General features: G+C 43.7%; 1 protein-coding gene across 9 annotated transcripts in view; it reads right to left on the bottom strand.

The window, feature by feature from the left end:
- Positions 1–4: 4 nt before the first annotated feature.
- The window catches only part of LOC120036514 (piggyBac transposable element-derived protein 4-like), a 140,825-nt gene continuing 116,812 nt past the window's right edge, over positions 5–24,017 (bottom strand). For 8 of the 9 annotated variants that reach the window (XM_038982959.1, XM_038982958.1, XM_038982955.1 and 5 more), the window contains 3 exons: positions 4,110–4,160; positions 3,054–3,854; positions 5–2,707 (listed from right to left, as the gene is read on the bottom strand). In XM_038982959.1, the coding sequence (XP_038838887.1) occupies positions 907–2,707; positions 3,054–3,235 (1,983 nt within the window). In that variant the 5' untranslated portion in view covers positions 3,236–3,854; positions 4,110–4,160 and the 3' untranslated portion in view covers positions 5–906. Of the gene's footprint in view, positions 2,708–3,053; positions 3,855–4,109; positions 4,161–4,207; positions 4,233–24,017 lie in introns of those variants that run through there. The other variant, XM_038982963.1, reaches the window with a different exon arrangement.

The following is a 24,017-nucleotide window of genomic DNA, read 5'->3' as shown; positions in this document are numbered from 1 at the left end:
AGGAACAGTGGGTTAACTGCCTGTTCAGGGGCAGAACGACAGATCTGTACCTTTTCACCTCGGGGATTTGAACTTGCAACCTTTCGGTTACTAGTCCAACGCTCCAACCTCTAGGCCATTTTGGGTCAACAATGCAAAGCAAACAGCCATTTTGTGTGAGTCTCTGGTCAAATCAGACAGTTGGTAACCCCAACGAGCTGTCCCCTTGTTGCCTTGGCAATGCCAGTGGGTCCACCTGTCGTGGGTCCACCCTCACCCCTCCACAATAATGCAGGACAATAGACCCCCATAATAAAAGATATAAAAATTAAACATTGGTTTTCTATATTTTTTTGTTGTCCACAACAGGGTAACAATGTGTGTGCAAAGTTACACTCAAGAATGAGAGAGCTACATAATATTTGGTATGACGTTTCCCAGGTGTCCCTCACGAGTTTTCCCAAATGTACCCAAGTGGACAAATTGGTCCATTTGAAAGTACATACCTATAGAGAACATACTAAAATGCTTTAATAATAAAGTTTACACACTCCCAGGAATGTCATACGTAATGGATCATTAGCATCCCTACACAAAAGTTACTAACAGGAGACGCGACGAGAACGCTGAACCAATGCCTCCCAAAACACAGAAGTGAACTATTAAAGATAAACGGCCAAGTTAGCAGCCAACACTGATCTAATGTCAGTTTGTGGTGTCTACACTTCTGAGGGAGAAAAAAAACAACTATTTACAATTAGAGTATTCAGAACACCCACAGTCCTCTACACCAGATTGAGCTGCTGATGCCAAGGCCCATAGCAGTCTCTGTTGTAAAGCAGAGGGTAACACCTCTACATCAGATTGAACTGCTGATGCCAAGGCCCATAGCAGTCTCTCTCTGTTGTAAAGCAGAGGGTAACACCTCTACACCAGATTGAGTTGCTGATGCCAAGGCCCATAGCAGTCTCTCTCTGTTGTAAAGCAGAGGGTAACTGCACAAGTAGTGCAGGTGATGGGAGATTTCTTGTGGCACAGAGTACAACGACGCCTCCCTACTGTGCCCTTTTGGCCACGAGGCACATTCAGGTCTGCAGTGATGTATTTTGGCAGGTGAACATCACTGGAGGCAGGAGTAGAGAGGACAGAGGTAGAGGGGACAGAGGTAGAGAGGACAGAAGGTGCTGCAGTGGACTTTGTGCCGTAGTCAGCAAGCTCCTGGATGAGCAGCTCTCTGAAGGCTAGCTGTGTCATGGGGGTCTTTCCACAGATCTTAGCCTTCTCCTTCTGGAGGATGAATGCATTCACCACAGCAATGTCGATGAAGTGATAGAAGAATGTCTTGTACCATTTCATTGTCTTGTGGAGAACATTGTAGTAGCCTATCAGCGCGTCTGACAGGTCCACACCTCCCATGCTCTTATTGTAATCCTTCACAGCAGCTGGAACGGGGACATCTTTCTTGGTCCATGTCCCATTAGCGTCCTTAGCACGCCTGCGGATGTGATCGCCACTGTACGATTTGTGGATACTGGAGCACATGACCACCTCTCTGGCATCCATCCACTTTACAAAGAGCAGGTCATCTTTACGAATCCATCGTATGGCACCCCTTTCAGCCCTCTTAGGCATGTCGTTTACTTTTGTTTTGGGAAAACCCACTCCGTTGGGACGAATGGTTCCACAAGACCATACATTCAGCTTCCTCAGGTCTATAAACAGGGTAGGGCTTGTGTAAAAGTTATCCACAAACAATTTGTAGCCTGTCCCCAGCAGTGGAAAATCCAATAATTTCATTACGGAATCATAACCAAGTCCCATACCGGTGGCTGAGATGGACTTCCCCTCATACACAAAGAAATTCCAAGTGTAGGCACATGCAGAATCTGCCAAAACAAACAGCTTGTAACCCCATCTTGTTGGCTTGTTAGGCATATATTGCTTGATGCCAATTCTGGCCTTTGAGGCTACCATCCTCTCATCGATGGACAGGTTCTGGGAAGGCTGAAAATGGGTCTTGCAGGCCTCAACAATGCTGGAGTAGAGAGGTTTGATTTTGCAGAGCCTATCAAAGCCTGCTGTGCCCTTCTTCTTGTCATTGTTATCGTCAGCTTGTGGGTCACTAATATGAAGCGCCCGCGAGACGGTCAGAAACCTCTTACAAGACATGATAGTTGCGGGGAAAGGCAGTTGGTAGAGTCTTGAGCTTCTCCAGTAGTCCTTCAGGGTTTTCAACTTCACAAGCCCCATATAAATGACCAGTGAGATGTAACAGTACAGGTCTTGGATGGAAATGGGCTTCCATGCCTCTTTCTTGCCTGCTTGCTTCTTAGCCCCATACTTGTTGGTGTTCGACACAAGCAAATCAAGAACTGACAAGGAGAAAAACATCTGGAAAAGATTAAGGGGGCTGTACTTTCCAGTCATGTCCAGCTGAGGTCCTGGCTGCCTTTTAGGTCGAAATGTTGGTCGAAGTGGCTCCACATCATCCTCTAGCACAGTGCGCCAACGGTCCTCTCCCTCGGTGGTAGTTGCCGCTGGTACACTGGCCCTCCTCCGCTTCTGGTCTGGACTCATAACACCTCTAGATGGCCGGGTGGCTGTGGAGCCAGAGACAGCAGCAGGGGTCAGACTGGAGGAACCAGTTCCTATGTTTGAATGAGTGTGGGATGGACTTGTATGTGGTTTCTTTGGAGATGGCTCCCAGAGGTCATCGGAGTCTCTACCTCTATTGAGGATAAAATATAAATAAAATGTTTAGAACTCAAGTTTCCTAATACTTATTTTATTTAACTTTTATTTTAGCAGGGAGTGAGCACTGCATCAAATACATAACACTCATCTATATTATATAGAGTATGGGGAACACAATCACTATGATGAAATATGTGGACCAATAGGCAATAAGACACTCAAAAACAACAGCATGTCATAGCCAACAGAAAATACACTTGGCCTATGCTAATACATTGTATGCCTCAGGTCTATATAGCTATATAGAAATATCTCAAATGAATATGCAACCATTTAACCAACTGCATTAGCATGAGAAGCAAAAAACCTATTTTACTTACTGATCTAAAAGTGGATCTTCTCCTTCCAAAAACATTTCTTCCTCACTGGAATCAAAACTGTACTCACTCATGGAGTCCTCATCCATGAGTTCTGTGTCACTCTCCCAGTCCATTTCTGCAATGTTCTCATCCAAATTTGTAAACTTGGACTTCAATGTAGCTTTTCCACTAGTAGTAGCCATGTTTTCTTTTTTTAGTTTTGAGAAAAGTTTGTAGAAGAGAACGAACCACTGAGTATCATTAACTACCGTGAGTCCTGTTTGCTTTCACCAGAGAATGAACACTGTTGCCCACAGCTCTAGCATGATGGTTGTTTGTAGTACAAAAGGCGTTCACATGCTGCTGGAAAGCCCAGCTCATTGGCTATCTAGCTAGATCACTTTCAAAATGATAGGTGGTCCTTGGACCAAGACTCTGTCAATCAAGTGAACACCTGGTCTCATTGGTGCCTAACGATGGCTTACCTTCATTAGGCTAATTGACGTGTTGTGTAGCCAATATGTCAGAGGTGAATGTATCAAGTTGCATTGATAAGTGTTCTGTTGTTGTGCACTATCCCCAAACAATAGCATGGTATTTTGTCCCGCTGTAATAGCTACTGTAAATTAGACACTGCGGTTAGATTAACGAACATTTAAGCTTTCTGACGATATAAGACATGTCGATGTCCCGGAAAGTTGGCTGTTGTTCAGAATGCCTTTCTAGTCACATACTGAGCAGCAGCGTTCCAGATTTCAGGACACTGATCCTGTAGAGGTTTAAAAGCAGCCCAGAACAGCCATCTTGTTTCAGGACAGTCAACTGTAAAAAAAAAAAAAAAAAAAGAGGACATTTAACTAGACTACTCAGCAGGGTGTCAGGTCATTTAGCATCAACAGGAAGTCAGACAAACGAGATTATAAAAAGGTTTATCATGTGGTTGCAGAGAACGCTTGTTATTCTGGGAAAGACCTCCCTTTCTAGTGCACTACTTCTGACTAGGGCCCTTAAAGCTCGGGTCAAATGTAGTGTACTATAGAGGGCGCCATTTGGGACAGTTTCAGAACCACAACTTACCAGTATGTTGGAGTCCAACGCTGAAATTCCACTGACCACAGCACTCAAACCCTGGAGAATATAAGGCAAACATTTTATTAGCGTGCTGATTGAGAAACCTGGATTTTCACAAAGCGCATCAGTGTCGTGGTCTGGAATCAGGTATTCTATAGAAGGAATCACAAAATAATGTTAGTTATAGTTTGGCTTCTGTGAGAGGATAGAAGGTTCTTAAATAGAGCCCATCAGATCAAACAGTAGCTTCACAAAATAATTATAATAATCTGACATATCCTTGTCTTTGAGGATCATCATTTACAGACAGTCACTTACGAGTCATTTACCACATCCTGAACGTCCACCCCAAAGTGCACTTCCCCACTAAAGCTAGCACAATGACTGGAAGCCTCACAGGTATGTTCTAGCATGCTAGCTGATAACCATATACTTCATAGCTGCGCTAATGCTAGTTAATATTCGCTTATGAAACTACCTTTATCTTCTCTCATAATGGACACAGAAATTGTATCCACTGATTTGGGAAGTAGATTAAGGCCTCTGCCAAAATCCTTAAGTATCCCTTTAAGGTGAAGGGCTGAGAAGCGGGACACAACCAGGAGGAAAATTACAGAGTTCCATTTATGAACAGACAACGTGCAGGCATATAGAAACCGATATTGGTAGCGTCGTAAATGGAAACTTATTTCCAATACCGTGTAACGTACGCTAACCCCATTCTGTACAAATGTGCGTAACCGCGACATTCAAAAGAGGCTGCAAAGAAAACTAATTTGACTGTGTTGACATCAAAATCTGGGGTGTGAAATACGTTTCTATTCAAGCGTTGATTGACATGGTAATGGCTCTATAGTATTGGAGAAAAGATGAAAAAAAAGACCCCTCCGACACTACATGTTCCATCGTGACGTGTCATGGCGTAACGTACAGCACGCATAAAGCAACTAATTCTGTCTTACAGCCTCTCTCCACCAGGTGTAGCACTTCCCTCACCTTTTGAAAACAAGAAAGGGACAGGATAAGGGTGGATACCTAGTCATTTTTTGCATCATCACTGCAAGCTATCATGACTCAAAAGCCGCTGTTCACTTCTGAAGATCACTTTGGCACCGCCCTAAAAACCTGATTCAAATTCGACAAACCTTCAAATAGGCATGTAATGACACATTATATATACACCCTTTATAGGGTTTAATTACATTTTAAAGGCGATAAGTTGGACAGGTCGAGTGAAAAAATAAGTTTCCCCACATGACATCTCTCCTCACCATCATACCCTGACTACACCGCTCGCTTCACATGCGCGAGTGTTGCTAAAATAAATGTAGGAATCTATGTTATTCTATTATTGCACCCACACTGCTCGCGCACGTCAACGAGCGTCTGCGTTGCCATGGGCTCAAATAGAAGTCATTCCTATTTCTGACGCAGGCAAGTCCTGCCTCTCCCATCTCCTCATTGGTTTATGGAAGCAGGTACACACGTGCCATCTCCTCATTGGTTAAACCCACGTGGGTGATTGAAAGACGAGCTGTGTCGCTGTTTGTCGTGGTAATATTATGGGAGTTTAGATGCCAATCACCATATAACTTCAAAGATGAAAAAGCCCGGAAAGAGGAGAGATGACCAGAAACGATTCGGTTGACCGTTTTATGTGCGGATTAATTGTCGGAGTAGAGGACCTCGTGCATTTCAGGTAAAATAACTCAATGTTTATATCCCAGGACAAATTAGCTAGCAAGTGCAAGTTAGCTAAATTGCCCTTCATGTTTAATGCTTTTCGACCTGTCCCCAAATTAATGTAATTGGTTCAGAGTTTGTTTTGATATTTTAACCTGGTGTGGTGATCACCTCTGGTGTGGGGGCACATAATACATTTATGCACATGGTGCACCGCAAAGCCGGATTGGGTCCGTGTCACGCAATAGGTTTAGCTTCCCCACCCGCCATTTTTAAAAAGACCCGACGGAGCTCATTGCCTTCTTGAATCATGCAGAGGTGGGCATCATGAAGGCCTCGTCATTGATTTTGTTGGAAAGGGGAGAAATTGTGCTTTACAAATGGTATTGATATTATAGTTGATCTGGAAGTATTACGTTTTTTGGGCGCTAAAAGAAGGTCAGTTGTAAGGACCAGCGCGACGTACAAAAGTGAGTTGGTTTACTTTACAACTTTTGACCAGAGCAATGTTCATTTTATTTAACTAGGCAAGTCTGTTAGGAACAAACTCGTATTTACTATGACGGCCTACCAAAAAGTCTCCTGGGGAAGGGGAGCTGGGATTTGTTTAAATTTTTTGGACAAAACACGACAGACCCCACACACAGTGATGCCAACCTAGCAATTTCGTTGCTAGATTTAGCAACTGTAAGAAATTGTAATAGATACTGGAAACTTGTTATAACAAAATTCTCAACACAAGCTATACTTGACACAACAGGCACCCATCCCCTCTCTTCCCCACACATGTTGTTCTCATCAGATAACAGCCACAGACCCACACACACAACCCTCCCCCATGAACAGGAATCTGCTAAAACAACCCCACACACACACACACTATGTTCAGGGTTGGGACTAAAGACAAAGAACTGTGTTGGGAGCCAACGGAACGTCGACATCAGGCCGAACAGGACTACCCACGACCCGGAGCGACCAATCAGAAGGCCAGACTACCAGATCAACCTACTTCATTCAATGCATATATAAAGCTGTACAATATGTTTAGCGCTCTCTCTTCCGACGATTCCTTATGAGTCAGACAGAAAGGGGCCGTGCTGCACGCTTTGCCAGATATTTTTACACTTGAATAAAACTGCCTGATTATACAATTATACACCTCGTCCTATGTCTCAACTTGATCTCCTGTCTCTAGTAACTGTTTTATCAACAAAACTTGGTATGCAGAGGATGGTTATTTAAAATCTTGGAATTCGGTCCATAGAAAGTGATGAGAGAGGAGACGGGTTGGAGAAAGATTCGAGAAGGAGGGGTGACTGGTAATCAAGAGCATTTCGGTGATTCAGCCCGCCTCAGGATACTGATCAAAGAGCTCGACAAATAAAGAGGTAAGCAGTACCTGTTAAATCGAAATCTGCATATTATATTATAGTCCTTACCCAAATTAAGATCAGTGTTTCTGAAGGCGAGTATGGATTATTGTTAAATTTTATGTGAAAACTGTCCGTAACCGAAGGCATTGTGTAAAGATATCTGCGAAGTATAAAATCAAGTCGAATTAGTAATCTGGGACTAGTCGAAATATTCTTCCACTAGGAGCATCGGTGAGAAATCTAAGCTTGAGCTAGGAGTAATGGTATTAAACCTGAAACTCTCCAAATTAATGTGAGTGATTGAACGTTCCACGAGACTGATTGCTACTAATTACTGATATGCTAAATTGAGACTGTGTTGAAAGTGACCGCCGAGTCAAAAAGTTTAGGTCGTGGTCCAGCCGCCGCGCTGAAAGTTGACTTGATTTTTCCCTCTTGAGCTGTTGGTAATTCCTTAAGGGCTAGAATTAAATTGACAATTATTTTAGAAGCGCTAGAATATACTAATATATTGTTCCAAAAGGAAATTTCTGAAATGTTTTGGCAAAGTATTTAATTAATCGAATAAGCGAAAAGCAATAATAACTTTCGAATAAAAGATCCTAAAATTGTCATTCCAATTATATCAGGAGCGCTTGAATTCATTAATACATTGTACCAAAAGGACAGTTCTGAAATATTTTGCCAAAGTATTTAATTAATTGAATAAGCGAAAAGCAATAATAACTTTTGAATATAAGTACCTAAAATTGTCATTCCAATTATATCAGGAGCGCGTGAATATATTAATATATTGTTCCAAAAAGATATAGCTGAAATATTGTTGGAAAACGAAAAATAATTCATTGAATACACGGTAATAAAATTCTTTGTGCACGCGGGTCGGACACGAGATAGGTCGGTGTTAGAGCCAAGGATACTTCGCTGGTTTCGATCAGTGACGGGCTAAAGTATACAAAGATAGTAATAGACCCAGACATAGCTTAACGACAAAATGGCCACGACCATCGTCCCCAAACACAAATTCAATGAATACTTAGATCAGAGAATAAAAGACAGAGCAGGGGGAAAAATACAATATAAAACAATCAAGAAGGTATGGGACGAAGTGAGGCTTAAATGGACACAGGCAGGTTACCTTAGTGGAGCTGCCCCATCAAAAGGGCAACTCCTCACTATGGAGAAAGAATTAGAGGAAGCAGTGAAGGAAGGGATAGAAAATGAAGTTGAAAAGAATAAGAGTCACTTATTCAAAAAGGAGGGAACAAAGCATAGGGAAAAAGCAGAGGCTGAGATGAAAATAGGATTGTGGGCAATTGAAGAAATCAGAAGGGCACTCCCCTACAGAAAACCTGACATGATGGGGGTGGTCACTGGAGCACCAACTGACACCAAAGAGGGCATGGCCAACAATAATGACGCCCCACCTACCACCACAGTCGCCCCATCGGCCCCAACCCATTTATACCCGGAACTGCCACAGGGAGAGAAAATAACACCACCTCCCTATTCTCAAAATCCATTCACCCACCTCCCTCAAAACCCTTTTCTGACCCCTGCTGTGATACAGGCACCGGTGTTTGTGGTGCATGAAGGACACCTAAAAGGTAACATGACTTTGGGGATCCAAGAAGGGCAACTCATGTGTGAAGAGAGAACTGATCATCAAGAAAGGGAGGAAAGGGATAGATCTCACACACAAGGACGTGGTGAGGGTTCGAAACCAGCCTCACTACAGGGACATGGTGGCTCTCTATTTACCTATCCACAAGGACGGGGTGGTGGGTCTCAACCAGGCCCTTTGATGAGAGAAGACAGAGAGCTGATTCAGTTTTCTTCCACTCCAAACCCAGACTGGTTTAGAAGCAGAACACGGGGAGATAGTCAAACAGTCACTGAAGGGTCATGGTCGCCACCAGGACAATGTTCCTCTGGGGCCTCATTAAGAGGAAACCACAGCAAGGACGATGAAGGTGAGAACAGAACAGGACAAGATGAAGAGGAGGTGGAGCGAGACCTCAGGGACTCAGTGGCACTGGCCAAATCTATGTTAGAAGATGCTGAACGTGGAGGGGGCTCGTACCATATAAAAGGGGTAATGATGGGGAAGGTGACGGATTTGGTCGAACCTATTAGACAGTCCGTACGTCTCAGGGAACAGAACAGCAGGGGTGTCTCGTCCAGGGCAGACTGGGATCCCCAATATGGAGGACGGGGAGGGTCGGAGATGCAGATGCCGTTGAGGCCCACTCCGGACGGAGGGCATGAAGAATACCAACCCTGGAAAATGACAGACCTTACCACTTTGATGGAACAATTACCCAGCCTGCATGGGGGTGCCTCTGCATGGCTCCTTCAACTCCAAACACTGACTTCAGGTCTACGGCTCTGTCTAGGTGACATGAGGGCCCTTCTGGCTAGAGCAACAGACCATACCACCATGAGTGCTTTGATAAGAGATGCAGATCTTGCCACAGCCCCGGCTGCACTGGCCCAGGGAGACTTCCGGGCACAATTGTGGGCAGTGTTGAGAAGGGCATATCCCACAGAACGAAATCATGCAACCCTTTCATCATTCACCATCAATCCAGGGGAACAACCGGCAGCCTACCTCGACAGAGCAAAAAACACATGGAGAACTGTCCACGAAGAACCATATGACCACACTGCCACCACGGTCAGCATGTGGAAGGAGATGGTGGTGAGCGGAGCTCCAAACGAGGTCCGTACCAAACTCAGAGGCACTGTGGGGTTAATGGCACTTCCCCAGGCTCAGTTCAACTCCCATGTGCATCACCACATCACCCAATACAACAAGGATAAGGGAGGGGCTGAAACACAAGTCCAGTCCCTACAGGTACAACTTTTGAAACTACAACTGAAAGAGGCCCAGAAAGGGGAAAAACCCAAGAAACAGATGGTGGCTGAAGATCAACCAGACATCTCACAAATCATTGAAAAAACGGTTTCACAAATGATACAGCAACAACAACCCCCCATGTCAACCCCACAGGGACCTCCCCTACCATCACAACTCCTGGATCAGTCACTACCCATGGTCACCCCACCATACTATCAACCAACACAACAAGGTTATCCTTCAACATGGGGACAACAACCACGTTACCCATCACCCTGGGGGACAGGACAAGCACGACCAATGGACTGCTACAATTGTAAACAAACTGGACATATGGCACGTCAGTGCCCATACCCATTGACACCGACCCAACATTACTGGATGACCAATCGGGCACGACAAACCACCCCAAGAGGACGTGGAGGAGTCAGGCCAATGATGTACCAACCACGTGCAGCCCAGCAACCTGCATACAATCACCCAAACCCAGACCCAAATCAGCAACCACCTCCTCCTTTCCAGGGCATGTCAGATGAATATGCCCCATGGCCCTGAAGCTGCCCACCACTAACCTACACTCATCATTGACCTGGACTACTGAAGCATAAAAGGCTTTTGCACTCTTGAAAACAGATCTCTGTGGCAGCAGCCTTAATAGCACCTGACTACAAAAACAAGTTCCATCTGGATGTTTCTGAAAAAGAAGGATTTACATCATCCATCCTTTTTCAGAAACAAGAGGGGGAGAGAAGAGTGTTGATGTATCACTCCTCCAAATTGGACCACATCGAAGTAGGACAAACCACATGTTCCAGGTATGTAGCTGCAGTGGCAAAAGCTATTGAAAAAACAGCCCACTTGGTAATGTGCCATCCATTGGAAATCCACACCCACCATGGGGTTGCAGCATATCTGATGAGCAAAGAATTCACGTTCAGCGCTGAAAGAAAAACGAAAATCCAGAATAAATGCACACAATCACACATCACATTTGTCAACACTGACAAAAACATGGCAGACGCACTCAATGCTGAAGAAGGTCTACCCCACTCCTGTGCAGAAAGAGCTGCACAAGAACTGAAACTGAGACCTGACCTGGGGAACGAACCACTCACCAACCCGGACCTATGGTTATACACAGATGGATGCTGCTATAGAGGAGAGGAAGGGAACATAGCAGCATACGCAGTGGTGCAGCAGCTCCCGGATAGATCACATGTGACTTTGGAATCTGCCATCATCCCACAACCTGCATCAGCCCAATTAGCTGAAATCATAGGTTTGACACAAGCTCTGGAAAGAGCTGAAGGAAAGACTGTAAACATCTACACCGACTCAGCGTATGCTCATGGAGCAGTCCATACTGATGGACCACAATGGGTTAGACGCAACTTCACCACCACAGGAAACCTGCCAATCAAACACAAGACACAGATGGAAAAACTGATTAAATCAGTCTCACTACCTAAGAAGGTGGCCATCATGAAGTGTAAAGGACATCAACAACTGAAAAACAGAGTCAGCGAGGGAAATGATGCAGCTGACAAAGCAGCCAAGAAAGCTGGTGGATACACCCCGAGACAAATGATACTTCAGATCCAACCAGCTCGGACTGAGCTCACAGGGCAACACATAAAAGAACTCCAGTTTTCAGCAGGACCCTATGAACACTCAGTATGGGGACAGAAAGGGGCCACCAAAGGACCTGATGAACTGTGGAGATGCCATGATGGCAGACTAGTGGCCCCTGCAAACCTCTGTCCAGAACTAATACGAGAAGCTCATGGGCCCACACACGAAGGCAAACTAAAGACTTTACAGAAGGTGTCCCACATCTGGTGGCACCCACACATGAAAGACATGACAGATTTATTCTGTGATAAGTGCGGCATTTGTGGTAGCCACAATCCAAAGAAACCATATCAAACGCCCATGGGTTCATACCCAGTCCCTAACGCTTGTTTTCAGGACAGAAGAATAGATTACACTGACATGGAGCCAGATAATGTGACATATGGGAAAAGGTACCTTTTGGTAATGGTAGACAGGTTTTCCAAATGGGTCGAGGAAATACCAACAGCACGTGAGGATGCCAGGTCAGTCATTAAGTGCCTGCAGACTGAACTCATACCAAGGTATGGAGTTCCAAGGCAAATCCGATCCGACAAACGGGTCCCATTTTAGTAACCAACACCTGAGACAGGTGGAGGAAAGATTGGGTATTGTGCACAAGTTTGGGTTAGTGTACAGAACACAATCTCAAAAGCCTCGTGAAACGCGCCAATCAAATGTATGTGCAGGTTTGAAGTTGATTTGGGTTGAAGCCCTGCCCCTGGCGTTGATGGCCATGAGAGCCTCTCCAGGTGCAGGCACCCATCTCTCTCCTCATGAGATAATGACTGGGAGAGTTATGTCTGGTCCACCAAGGGAGGGAGGTCATATGCCCGCCCTTGATGTACAACAAATTGTAATGTCTGATAATTGACGGAACTTTCTGCAGCTCTCTCCACACAGATTCACAAGGTCCAAATGGGGGAGCTGACGGGAGATCCGCCATCACTGAAGGTAAAAATTGGTGACTGGGTGGGGTTAAAGTCCACAAGAGAAAGTGGCTAGAACCCAGGTGGACTGGACCGTACGAAGTGAGGGAGGTTACTTCACACTCAGTCCAGGTCAAAGGTAAATCAGGCGCACCTTGGCACCACCTCACACATTGCACTCCAGCCCCAATCCCTTCTAGAACACTGACAGAAGTCAGAGCTGATTTAAACAGCTTAAATTCGATTCCAAATGAAGACATTCCTGACTCAGGGGATGCGGCATCAAACTCCGCCTCCCCTGAAAAAGGAACCTCGCCCAGTTAGAGGGACATTTCTCCCTCCCTGGGCAAGGCTAGGGATATCTGGCCCCTTATTTGTGATATTCCTACTGATTTTTGGGGTGTCCCTGGGCACTTTCACATGGTTAATAGAATAACTATAACCGGATCCCCATGGATGTATGTCACGGACACTCTAGTCTAACTAGGTAATATAGATAAAAATATATATATATTTTTTTTAAATTATTAAACAAAAGTTAAAATAAGAAACTAATATGGCTTAAATTGGGAAGGTTGAATAGAGCGGGTGGAGAGCTGTGCAGAGAATGGACAGAAGATGGCAGTATTGCAGCACTCAACGGTCTCCCAGCCGACGGGGAGCCTGGTTGAATGCTGGTGACATAATTTTGTTTTTGTAGTAAACGTTTAGGTTAAGGGTTTCCGTGTTCCCAGAGATAAGATATCTTAAAGGAGTACACTTATATATATATATTAGGAGGATTATTTTCTGAGTTTTATTTAAACAAGGGATTTTTTAAGATAAAGGGTTCTTTTAGTATGTCTAGATATAGTATGGAACACGAATGTAAGGAGGTGATGTAACCTTTTGACCTATCTTCATTGCATTTTCATGTGGTTTGATCACCCACGGGGGAATGTAATGAGGATAATGAAATTGTGGTCATTTGGAATACTAATTTTGAGGTAAATTGATTATAATAGAGGTTATAACTCTTGACCATAATTGTAGTTTTAACCACAGAGGAGTCAGGTTTCTGTTTTTAAACATTGGCTATGACGGTTTTGAATGGGCTGTTATTGATTTGGTAATACAACAGAAAAAATCCCATTTGTCATCGATAATAAATGGGGGAAGATATGATACATTGAGGTGTGAACAGGAGATATTTTAAGCCTATAGGGCAGGAAAATACATAAGCATTTAAATATAAGAATATTTTACTAATCTTACCTAAGTCAATATTAAGAGTAGGTAAGGTTGATACCTGGCCAGGGCCAGGTATCAAACGGGAGAGGGGTACATTGTGGTCTAGGATAGGATTGGGGCCTATTGGATAATAAACTAATTTAAAATTAAAAATTACTAGCTAACAAATGGGTATAGAAGTTAAATATATAATCAGATAGAACAAATGAGAAACTGTTTGTTAGCCAAACTTGTATGTCCAGGATTTCATGCGTTACAGGTGAATTAAAGGAGAAGGTGATTCACCCGACCTGGGGGCATATCGCACTTGGAGGGTGAGACACACTGACACTGCCGAATGATCACAGAGTTAAGGAGAAGAACCGTTGCTAATAGAGTTCGGGGGTCAACTCCTTAATGAAGAATCCCTGACCCCGCCCTCTCATCACTGTGTACGTTCATAGAAGTGAAAGTGTTGCTTGATCTCTGGCTGATGATGTGTTCTCTGGGAGAGGATGGGGTTTTTACAGGACTGCTTGTAGTCCTGAGCTGTCTGATTAGGATACGATGGGGATGTTACTATCACAGTACCGCCAGAACCACCACCAGTTCCAACAGACCAGGGTTCAGCCAGCCTCCTCCACCACTTCAAGACCAAGTCCCACGCCATCACCTAAGCTCTCCAATCTGGTACAGGTAATAAATGTAAAAGACATCTCAGATAGTGACCAATTGGGGACTGAAACTGGTTATGAGGGAAGGGAGAATATGTGGTTGGCTTACAAAACACTTAATAGAAAGGACTGTGTCGTATGTGGACATGCCAGACCTATTCTGGCTGCTCACCCATGTGTCCTAAGTAATGGGGAAGGTTGGATGTGCATATTGGAAAGCTTAAGCCAAATTCAACCCTGTGTAAGACTCTGAGTCTTGTGTTCCCAGAAGTCCCTCCCCAGAAGGCACCGTGGGGAGTTAAGGCATATGGGGGATATTACAGCTGTATCACTGGTACAGGTAGAGGTATAGACTATGGGAGGCTCCCTACTACTGCCTGCATCACTAATGTCACTATTAACTAGAGGTGTTGCTGATGTATGGTGGATGTGTGGACCTGCCAGGCGGTTGACCCCATTTTGAAAGGAGATTGTCAGGGCACATGTGTTTTGGCCAGTCTGATAAACACCATAGCCTATTATTGAGGTTACAGCTAACCAACTTCTGGGAGCCGCACATGACACAGAGGCTTGGGACCAACCCAGGAGACGGCAGAAACGTGACGCTCCTTGGTCCGAGGGTACAGATAACATTCACACCAACCTGTTGGGGGTCCCAATAGGGGTCCCCCACGAATTCCAGACGTTAAACAGGAAAGATGGCCTGTGGCATCTGATGCCCATCATTGGCCCAGCTATTGTTGATGCTAAAACAAAATGTCTGGATCAATTATATCTACTATAATTAATAATGATTTGTTAAATACACCCACACAGCACTTACAGGGATGGCTGAACAATTGGATGCTACCTCTAAAACCAGTAGACACAATAGACTAACACTGGACATGATTCTGGCCAACCAGGGAGGTGTATGTAAAATGTTTGGAGAACAGTGTTGCATGTTTGTCCCTAACAATACTAGTCCGGATGGGAGCATTTCAAAAGCTCTGAGTGGGTTGGCAAGGTTATCAGTGGAGATGAAGGGTCTTGCAGGTGTGGAGGAGTGGACTGGTCCCTTGGCTGGGTGGTTGGTTTGGTAAGTACACTGCAGTGATGAGACCCTAGTTGTTGTTTTTCGCATGCTCATGTGCTGTGTTGCCTGTATCATACCTTGTTTGAAGAAGTCTGTTACAGATGTGGAAAGGGCCTCTGGTATGATGCCGTTGGTTGATGATCCAGTTGGAGAGGCTGATACGAAATCAAGCTTCCGCAGGAGAGTGGGCCTGACAGAGGAGGACCCTTGGTTTGCTGTAGTTGATGTTGTCGAATGAATAAAAAAGTGATGTTTGTCCTCCCTGTTGTGAAGGTTTGAAGTTCCCGGGTGGCGACGAGCCCACCTGGTACAGGTTGTATAGAGGGATGGACCTAAGGGTTTAACATATTCTCGTTTTTTGGTTACTAATGTGTGATTGGCCACTCCAGGTGTAGTTATTGGAGTGGTCTCCTTTTTGGTCCTTGCTCATTTACGACTCAACTTACATTGATGCTATTGGTGTCCCTAGGGGGTGCCAGATGAATATAAACTGGTGGGCCAAGTGGCAGCTGGGTTTGAATCTTCTGTCTGTTGGTGGTGCACAGTTAATAAAAATGTGGACCGAATTAATTACATTCATTTTAATGTCCAGAAACTGGGCAATTGGACTCAACAAGGCTTCGAGGCGGTCCATGGACAATAGAATCGCGGTTGATATGTTATTGGCTGAACGCGGGGGGGTCTGTGCAATGTTTGGTGAGCAGTGTTGTACTTTCATTCCCAATAACACAGCTACGGATGGGAGTCTGACTGTAGCATTGGAGGGACTTCGTACCCTTAATGGTAAGATGAAACAGCATTCTGGAGTGGACACTTCTATGTGGGACTCATGGATGGATGCTTTTGGTAAATATAAGACGCTGGTTTCCTCTATCCTAGTATCTATTTCCGTTTTTGCGGGCATTCTTGTACTTTGTGGATGCTGTTGCATTCCATGTGCGCGCACGCTTGCTAGCCGTGTTATCACTGCCGCCATAGACCCTAATCAGGAAAGGGCCCAAATGTTCCCATTGCTTGATGATGGGGAAGCTGGACCTGTCTATCTATTTGAGGACTAAGAAACTTTTATGTCACGTCTCTTGTGAGACGTGAAGAGAGGGAATTAAAAATTTGTCTTCTGACAAATTTTATCCCATAGTTTTGTTTTTTACTTTTATGTCACGTCTATAAAGACGTGAAGAGGGGGATTTGTAAGAAATTGTAATAGATACTGGAAACTTGTTATAACAAAATTCTCAACACAAGCTATACTTGACACAACAGGCACCCATCCCCTCTCTTCCCCACACATGTTGTTCTCATCAGATAACAGCCACAGACCCACACACACAACCCTCCCCCATGAACAGGAATCTGCTAAAACAACCCCACACACACACACTATGTTCAGGGTTGGGACTAAAGACAAAGAACTGTGTTGGGAGCCAACGGAACGTCGACATCAGGCCGAACAGGACTACCCACGACCCGGAGCGACCAATCAGAAGGCCAGACTACCAGATCAACCTACTTCATTCAATGCATATATAAAGCTGTACAATATGTTTAGCGCTCTCTCTTCCGACGATTCCTTATGAGTCAGACAGAAAGGGGCCGTGCTGCACGCTTTGCCAGATATTTTTACACTTGAATAAAACTGCCTGATTATACAATTATACACCTCGTCCTATGTCTCAACTTGATCTCCTGTCTCTAGTAACTGTTTTATCAACACAACTTTTCAGACTACCCTGGCATCTTTTTTCCAATCAGCACCTAGCAACAAATTTAGCTACTTTTAAACATTTGGAACTTTTAGCAACTTTTGAAAAGTGACAAACAAAAAAAATTCACATTTTCCCTCTAAATTACACAAAAACGATTTTCTCTGTCACACACTCAGTCACAACACACGTGTGTGGCTGCAAAAGTGCATTGTGAGTGACGTCACCAGCAGGCGCTCAGCTCGTGCACAGGCAGCAGCAATTTCAGCAAATTGCAAATCATTGTACGGGTTCGACGAGACAAACCCAATGAATATAGTTGGTCACGAATGTTTGATCTTGAACAGAACTTACATCAACCAACATGTCTCAATCACAATTGTACATCCAGAAAAGAGTGGGAGTCTGTACCTGAACAAACGACAAATCAATTTGAGTAACGTTATTATATATTCTGCGTCACATCAACCTGCCTCTAGCAACTTACCCTGGAAATTAGTTGGCAACACCGGCCACACCATAACATAAAGTTAGACCTAAAACAGAGCATGGTACCGACATGGCAGCAGCACAAAACATGGTACCAACATTATTGGGCACAGACAACGTGCAGGCATATAGAACCCGGTAGCGTCGGGAATTGAACCTTATTTCCAATACCGTTTGACGTTACTACTTTTGACCAGATCAATGTTAATCAGTAGTACACTTGAGAATACGTTGCCATTAGCGCAGCAACGACAGTCGAATCAGGGGCCAAATGCTACTCAGAATCTGGTAAGTTTCTTCTTCAAAGGCTGATTCGGTAAGAGAGTGATGGTGCAGTCACTCCTAACTGGAAAGCTAGCCTGCTAGCTAACACCAACATGGCACGTGGTAAGCTAGGTGATAACAAAAACCACCAAACTAGCCAGTTGGCAAACTAACGTTTGTATCGTTTTACTGCAGCAGAGTGAGTCGTTGTACCATGCATGGCAGACATTTCAGTAATATGCAGCTTACCTGAGATGCATATTCTCTACCGAGTCATCGGCATCTTGAAAGGAGTAAAATAAAGTTTACACACAGAGGAGAAACCACAACAACCCGCTCACTGGAATGAAAATCCTTGAATGACCAGATGTCGCTGTCCCTCCTCCTCCTCCTACTTCTTCTATGGTATAATGGCGTTCGCAACAATTAAATGTGCATTCCGCCACCTACTGTGCGGGTGGATAATAAGGATCCCAAAAAAGGAAAACATTTGGGTAAAAATAAATAAAATATCATACAAACTACCAAAAAAGAAATTAACTAAATAAAATCAACCTGCTTTTCTGTAAAAACCTCCTTCTAATCAGGTCCAACACAGCCTCAGAATCCTCCTGTGAGGGCAGGACATTTCCTGGTGACAAAAGTCCTTGTAGTCCTGCTCGGCAAAATCTTCTCTGGCTTTTTTTATTATTATTTTTTAGCTATTTCACCTTTATTTAACCAGGTAGGCCAGTTGAGAACAAGTTCTCATTTACAACTGCGACCTGGCCAAGATAAAGCCAAGCAGTGTGACACAGACAACAACACAGAGTTACACATGGAATAAACAAACGTACAGTCAATAACACAATAGGGGAAAAAAGGAAGTCTATATACAGTGTGTGCAAATGGCATAAGGAGGTAAGGCAATAAATAGGCCATAGTAGCAAAGTAATTACAAATTTGCAGATTAACACTGGAGTGATAGATGGGCAGATGATGATGAGCAGATGATGGTGTGTAAAGTCGTGATACTGGTGTGCAAAAGAGTTGCAGAAGATATAATGATATCCAGCCTCTTAGTCTTCTTGGACACTTGTCCTGTACAATTAATCACTGTGGCTATAAATACCACAAAATCCACCTTCACAATGAGTTTATCCAGATCAACCGATTTGATAGTTTGTGTGTATGCATTGAAATGTAGGCTATGCGTGCCTTTTTAAAAATGTATGTAGTTCTGTCCTTGAGCTGTTCTTGTCTATTGATGTTCTGTATTATGTCATTCTGTATTATGTTAAATGTTTCATGTGGACCCCAGGAAGAGTAGCTGCTGCTTTTGCAACAGCTAATGGGGATCCTAATAAAACACCAAATACTTTATTAAATTCAGTCACCCCACCATGGTTGGTGTTGGTATGTAACTGTTAAATTCAGTCACCCCACCATGGTTAGTGTTGGTATGTAACTGTTCAATTCAGTCACCCCACCATGGTTTGTGTTGGTGTGTAACTGTATGTTAAATTCAGTCACTCCACCATGGTTAGTGTTGGTGTGTAACTGTATATTAAATTCAGTCACCCCACCATGGTCAGTGTTGGTGTATAACTGGATATTAAATTCAGTCACCCCACCATGGTTAGTGTTGGTATGTAACTGTATATGAAATTCAGTCACCCCACCATGGTTAGTGTTGGTGTATAACTGTATATTAAATTCAGTCACCCCACCATGGTTTGTGTTGGTGTGTATCTGTATATTAAATTCAGTCACCCCACCATGGTTAGTGTTGGTATGTAACTGTTCAATTCAGTCACCCCACCATGGTTAGTGTTGGTGTATAACTGTATATTAAATTCAGTCATCCCACCATGGTTATTGTTGGTATATAACTGTGCAATTCAGTCACACCACCATGGTTAGTGTTGGTGTGTAACTGTATATTAAATTCAGTCATCCCACCATGGTTAGAGTTGGTATGTAACTGTTCAATTCAGTCACCCCACCATGGTTAGTATTGGTGTGTAACTGTATATTAAATTCAGTCACCCCACCATGGTTAGTGTTGGTGTGTAAATGTATATTAAATTCAGTCACCCCACCATGGTTAGTGTTGGTGTGTAAATGTATATTAAATTCAGTCACCCCACCATGGTTAGTGTTGGTGTGTAACTGTATATTAAATTCAGTCACCCCACCATGGTTAGTGTTGGTGTATAACTGTATATTAAATTCAGTCACCCCACCATGGTTAGTGTTGGTGTATAACTGTATATTAAATTCAGTCACCCCACCATGGTTTGTGTTGGTATGTAACTGTTCAATTCAGTCACCCCACCATGGTTTGTGTTGGTGTATAACTGTATATTAAATTCAGTCACCCCACCATGGTTAGTGTTGGTGTGTAACAGTTTGACTTCATGTCTTGAAAAGGTTTTAATTTCATCACTACAGAATAATACCATAAAATACAGTTTTCCAGGGAGTTCTAGAAACCAGTTGAAGGAAAACTCCAATCCAGAAACCATCTTTTGGTATTTGTTTCATTAGTCCGTTGTGACATAGTCCCAAAATGTTTTGCATATCAACAATCAAGTTCTCAAGATATGTAACTTTCAAAATACAGAAATCCCCATATGATGCATTTTGCAAATACCAAAAGACTGTTTTGGGTGGAATTTTCCTTTAATGAAAGCATGCATCAGTCAGGTGAAAGGTTATTTGGCACCATGTCCAATGTCAGACTAAAACCTTTTTAATGCCACAGAAAATACCATCCATCTGAGTGATAAAAGGTATTTTATAACAATAATCTTATTTTTTATATACATTATCGCATACACTAATAGTCTTAATTCCTGATCAAATGTTGCCGAACCATTTTATGGCCAAGATTATAGGACAGTTGCATTCTGCTGCACTATCCCAGTTCACCACTAGAGACATACAGGTATTCTATCCAGTGGTGTTCTGCTGCACTATCCCAGTTCACCACTAGAGACATACAGGTATTCTATCCAGTGGTGTTCTGCTGCACTATCCCAGTTCACCACTAGAGACATACAGGTATTCTATCCAGTGGTGTTGTGCTGCACTATCCCAGTTCACCACTAGAGACATACAGGTATTCTATCCAGGCGTGTTCTGCTGCACTATCCCAGTTCACCACTGGAGACATACAGGTATTCTATCCAGTGGTGTTCTGCTGCATTATCCCAGTTCACCACTAAAGACATACAGGTATTCTATCCAGTGGTGTTCTGCTGCATTATCCCAGTTCACCACTAGAGACATACAGGTATTCTATCCAGTGGTGTACTGCTGCATTATCCCAGTTCACCACTAAAGACATACAGGTATTCTATCCAGTGGTGTTCTGCTGCACTATCCCAGTTCACCACTAGAGACATACAGGTATTCTATCCAGGCGTGTTCTGCTGCACTATCCCAGTTCACCACTGGAGACATACAGGTATTCTATCCAGTGGTGTTCTGCTGCACTATCCCAGTTCACCACTAGAGACATACAGGTATTCTATCCAGTGGTGTTCTGCTGCACTATCCCAGTTCACCACTAGAGACATACAGGTATTCTATCCAGTGGTGTTCTGCTGCACTATCCCAGTTCACCACTAGAGACATACATGTATTCTATCCAGTGGTGTTCTGCTGCACTATCCCAGTTCACCACTAGAGACATACAGGTATTCTATCCAGTGGTGTTCTGCTGCACTATCCCAGTTCACCACTAGAGACATACAGGTATTCTATCCAGGCGTGTTCTGTTGCACTATCCCAGTTCACCACTAGAGACATACAGGTATTCTATCCAGTGGTGTTCTGCTGCACTATCCCAGTTCACCACTAGAGACATACAGGTATTCTATCCAGTGGTGTTCTGCTGCACTATCCCAGTTCACCACTAGAGACATACAGGTATTCTATCCAGTGGTGTTCTGCTGCACTATCCCAGTTCACCACTAGACATACAGGTATTCTATCCAGTGGTGTTCTGCTGCACTATCCCAGTTCACCACTAGAGACATACAGGTATTCTATCCAGTGGTGTTCTGCTGCACTATCCCAGTTCACCACTAGAGACATACAGGTATTCTATCCAGTGGTGTTGTGCTGCACTATCCCAGTTCACCACTAGAGACATACAGGTATTCTATCCAGGCGTGTTCTGCTGCACTATCCCAGTTCACCACTGGAGACATACAGGTATTCTATCCAGTGGTGTTCTGCTGCATTATCCCAGTTCACCACTAAAGACATACAGGTATTCTATCCAGTGGTGTTCTGCTGCATTATCCCAGTTCACCACTAGAGACATACAGGTATTCTATCCAGTGGTGTACTGCTGCATTATCCCAGTTCACCACTAAAGACATACAGGTATTCTATCCAGTGGTGTTCTGCTGCACTATCCCAGTTCACCACTAGAGACATACAGGTATTCTATCCAGGCGTGTTCTGCTGCACTATCCCAGTTCACCACTGGAGACATACAGGTATTCTATCCAGTGGTGTTCTGCTGCACTATCCCAGTTCACCACTAGAGACATACAGGTATTCTATCCAGGCGTGTTCTGCTGCACTATCCCAGTTCACCACTAGAGACATACAGGTAATCTATCCAGTGGTGTTCTGCTGCACTATCCCAGTTCACCACTAGAAACATACAGGTATTGTATCCTACTAACCAGAAGAGGATAGAGGTAGAAAAAGGGTGCGCAGATTTTTTTATTTAACCTTTAACAAGGCAAGCCAGTGAAGAACAAATTCTTATTTACAATGACGGCTACCAAAAGGCAAAAGGCGTCCTGCGGGGACGGAGCCTGGGATTCAAAATAAATACAGTACATAAAGAGAGACCTAAGAGAACATAGCAAGGCAGCAACACAACACATCATAGTAGCAACAATACATGGTAGCAGCACAAAACATGGTACAAACATTAGTGGCCACAGACGACAGCACAAAAGGCAAGAAGGTGGAGACAATACATCACACAAAAATGCCACAATGAGGTTTGAGACGGATGGGAAACGGGACTATCATTCGCTGGAAAATGTGTTGCATTTCATTAACTAGGTAGACCAGACCCAGCTGCTATAGAGAGCAGTTAGTAATGGCATCTTGTTAGGCACAAACTCCGCCACGGTTCGTTGGACAAATCCTTGGGAAAATGTTTTGACATCAACACTGAAAACAAGATCTGTGGTAAATTCAGGCGTAAACCTTTTTCCTGAGATCAGCTAACAGTCACACAATTGAAGCATTTGTACTGAAATTAAAAGCCCCTGCTATAATGGTCAAGTTAACGGATCTCAGAAAAAGTATAATCTCCTAAAAGCCAATTTATGCTCGACAGGAAAATGTGATCGGTGCCATATGACTGGTGTGACGCAGACCAGTACTAAACGGCACACAATATGAACTGTACAGGACGGCTTTTTTCTCCTGTTGTTCACCAAAATTCTAATATAAGGCTCAATCTGTGTCCGGGAAACTAGCCTCAAGCGCAAACGCTCATACCTTGTAGTGAGCCCAAATTCTCTACCCCTGTGCTTCACGGCCAACAGATGGGGTTAATGGCGCTACATGGTCAAGAAACCCGATTGATACCACCGTAGGTATGGTTGAAAGAACCAGAGGTAACTCATTTGGGGGGTTTTCGGGACTACTGGAACATTAATGTCCATGATACCGCCCGTTAAATATACCAGAATTTACTTGGATGAATGCTTCATTTAACCACCATCTTTAGCGGTTTTGATATCAGTGTAAACCAAGTCTGTTCCATATATTAGCTATAAAATTGTCCCACCGTATCGTTAAAATAGACTCCATGATGAAACACGCATCTCACAATAAATTCCTCCCAAAAACACAACGGCTTAAAATAATTGTCAACTTTCTATAGCCAGTGAACAATGTCAATCCCGTTACATGTGCAAGTTTATAACCACCTAGAATAACTACATAATGATATGAAGGAAATGTCACATTGTTCAGTATTGATTTCAGACCACATGGTTCATTCAAAATGGCCAAATTCA

This window comes from Salvelinus namaycush, unplaced genomic scaffold (assembly GCF_016432855.1).
Source record: "Salvelinus namaycush isolate Seneca unplaced genomic scaffold, SaNama_1.0 Scaffold138, whole genome shotgun sequence".
Classification (NCBI taxonomy): Eukaryota; Metazoa; Chordata; class Actinopteri; order Salmoniformes; family Salmonidae; genus Salvelinus; species Salvelinus namaycush.
Note: the sequence above shows the minus strand (reverse complement) of the source record. Positions and strands in the feature narration are given on the sequence as shown.